The following is a 2,654-nucleotide window of genomic DNA, read 5'->3' as shown; positions in this document are numbered from 1 at the left end:
ACGTAGTTAATAAGTATTGAGATTTTATCGTGCGACTTGTTAGTTGTGAGTAAGTGCAGTGTTATTTTCATTTGATTTAGATATTTCATTCCATTTTCAGTACTGATTAGTGCTTAGTCAAGGGTTAAAATTAAAGGACATTGAAGGTTTTACCAAAGAGCCTGTATCATTTAAAAAGAGATACCAATCATGTTACTTGTTAAAGAATAATGACTAGGAAATTCCTTAATTTTAAATAAAGAGTTATGATGGGCAAACAACAATTAATGAAGTGGTTTGGGACGACAATGATTCCTATGCAAGATGCAAGTAATACGTAAATCAAAGACGTAGTTAATAAGTATTGAGATTTTATCGTGCGACTTGTTAGTTGCGAGTAAGTGCAGTGTCATTTTCATTTGTTTTAGATATTTCATTCCATTTTCAGTAGTGATTAGTGCTTAGTCAAGGGTTAAAATTAATTTCATTATATTTGGCATTATTTCTAAATGTATTATCTGTGGCGCCACCTCTACAACTTGGGTTGCTAATATTGAGATATTGACAATTTAGTAGAGTTTGTTACGTAACGTGTCCGCTAATAAAGATCTTAATTAAGAAATTATGGGCACATGGTACTTGTCAACTTATGTCTCAGGGTGATGGGCGCAGTGGCAGTGATCCTAAGGCTCAACTCACAGTTTATCGCCTATAGTATATTCATCTCTATTTTCTCATTATTAAGGTACAAATTTGTGTTATGCAAATATGGAAACGGGTGTCGCCGCATGGATGCGATCGAGCGGCTTCGGCGCGTCACTTGAGCGCAGTGAGGCGTCCGACGCCGACCACACTGTGATCCGGGCGCACTAAAGCGAGCGTCGACGCGCGATGACGCGCGTCGCCAAGCGTTGTAATTGAAAGACAGGACGCGACGCGACGCTTCGACTCTGCGCGATTTAAAGCTCTAAGTGGCACTGCAACTGTTATGGATAATATAAGGCGTGTCGCTTACCACCAGGTGCACGACTTGTTCACCTCGTCACTCGTCACTGGTATATTAAGAAAAAAAATTAAGCGCGTTTCAAATATTCGATCAAAACGCCATTTTGGAAAGTATTATGTATATCAAAATAGTGAACAACATCTCAAAATTCTTTTATAAAAATATTACTTAGGTATTTCTGTTTATTATTATGAACTTCGCCGTATTCTCAGTACCTTGATTTTTTAATTAAATGAAAATGAATGAATTGAAGTTTACACATTAGAGATGAAATAACACGTTAGTTAAAAAGGATACTTATGTACAGTAGGATACTTATATGCCTAGGCACTAAGCGTTAGTTTTTTCTTGCTACTCGTATTACTTATTTAGAAGTGCTATGTATTTCTATTGTAACTTTGAAGTCTTAACAATCTGCATTACATATGTAGTTATAGTAGTAATACATTTTTATTTGCACCCGGCTTCGACTCATTTGAGACAAATCTTTGAGGTTTTAAGTTTCATCTCAGCTGCATAGACTTACTGTCAGATTTTTTCTTAGATGTTTTCTTAATTTCTTGTTGCGTTTGTGGCTCTACTTGATCTTGTGGCTCCGCATTGGGTTGAGCTTCCCCGGATTCTATTTCTGTAAATCGACAGAGAACAAGTAATTGTTACGTATGTACAAAAGCATATTTTATTTTAAGTTTTGGGCGTCTTCACTGGGAACATTCGTGTATTTTGTGTAGTTGCGGTGAATTGAGCAAACATTTCTAAGCGTTCTATCATTTGTTCGACAAAACGTTAGTTTTTGGTTCGCCTAAAATAGCCTAAGCTAAATAACCTTTTAATGTCGTATGTATTGTTATGATGCCCGGATGATTGTTCGTACTCGGAATATTATTATTATCTACAATCAATGCACTATCTACTTAGCTTAGAACAGTAACGCATGTTCATACAATACGACTATTGTTACGTTTGTCAAAACATAATGCTGTACTTTTAGTTTATTGATGTAATCAGTTTTGTTTATTGTTTCTATTACTCACCCGCCATTTTACTTGCGTTACTAAAATGTATTTATATTAGGTGCTGTTTGCGTTTACTTTACAATCATAATAATGCACTTGCATGTCGTATTATTATTTGGAAATATCTTTAACTTTTGGTTGACTTGACTTTTGGGTTTTGTAGGGGTTTAAAATTTTTGACATTTAGTTGAAGTATGATAAAGTTATCAGAGTCTCGGTTTTGTTTTTTGTTATTTGTCATCTGCCTGGCCTCTTTTGAAATAAACTCTTTTTTGACAATCGAATACTTTTGGAATTTATGCAGTTATCCTAAAATCTAGACATAGGTAATTATGTTATTATCATCTTACGTGACGTACCTGTATTGTAGCGATACATTTTCGATTCTCTACCGACTAAAAATGTAGGCATAACTGGTAACATTGTTTGTCTAATAAGACTCTATATTACTCAGGATTCCAAATTTGATAAAAATGATCAAAATTCGAGAAGTACTTGACTTCTTTAAATATATTGAAATTTAATATTAGTGTACGTAAATAATAAAATAACCAATGATAATACTTGTAAAACAACATATAATTGTAAAGTCGTAAATAGTCGCTACTCTGGATGCATCTTAGAACATTTCATTTCGCATAAGATGTAGATAC

The 2,654-nt window shown here is 34.3% G+C and overlaps 1 protein-coding gene across 8 annotated transcripts in view; it reads right to left on the bottom strand.

The window, feature by feature from the left end:
* Positions 1 to 2,164, bottom strand: part of LOC113230530 (cytosolic carboxypeptidase 1-like) — a 68,380-nt gene extending 66,216 nt beyond the window's left edge. For all 8 annotated transcript variants that reach the window (XM_026464509.1, XM_026464513.1, XM_026464516.1 and 5 more), the window contains exons 1-2: positions 2,020 to 2,164; positions 1,512 to 1,613 (exon numbers count right to left, since the gene is read on the bottom strand). In XM_026464509.1, coding sequence (XP_026320294.1) covers positions 1,512 to 1,613; positions 2,020 to 2,026 — 109 coding nt within the window. In that variant the 5' untranslated portion in view covers positions 2,027 to 2,164. The remainder of the gene's footprint in view (positions 1 to 1,511; positions 1,614 to 2,019) is intronic.
* Positions 2,165 to 2,654: the final 490 nt, after the last annotated feature.

This window comes from Hyposmocoma kahamanoa, unplaced genomic scaffold (assembly GCF_003589595.1).
Source record: "Hyposmocoma kahamanoa isolate Upper Pololo Valley unplaced genomic scaffold, ASM358959v1 63, whole genome shotgun sequence".
NCBI lineage: Eukaryota > Metazoa > Arthropoda > Insecta > Lepidoptera > Cosmopterigidae > Hyposmocoma > Hyposmocoma kahamanoa.
The sequence above is the reverse complement of the archived record's forward strand: the minus strand, read 5'-3'. Positions and strand labels throughout refer to the sequence as shown.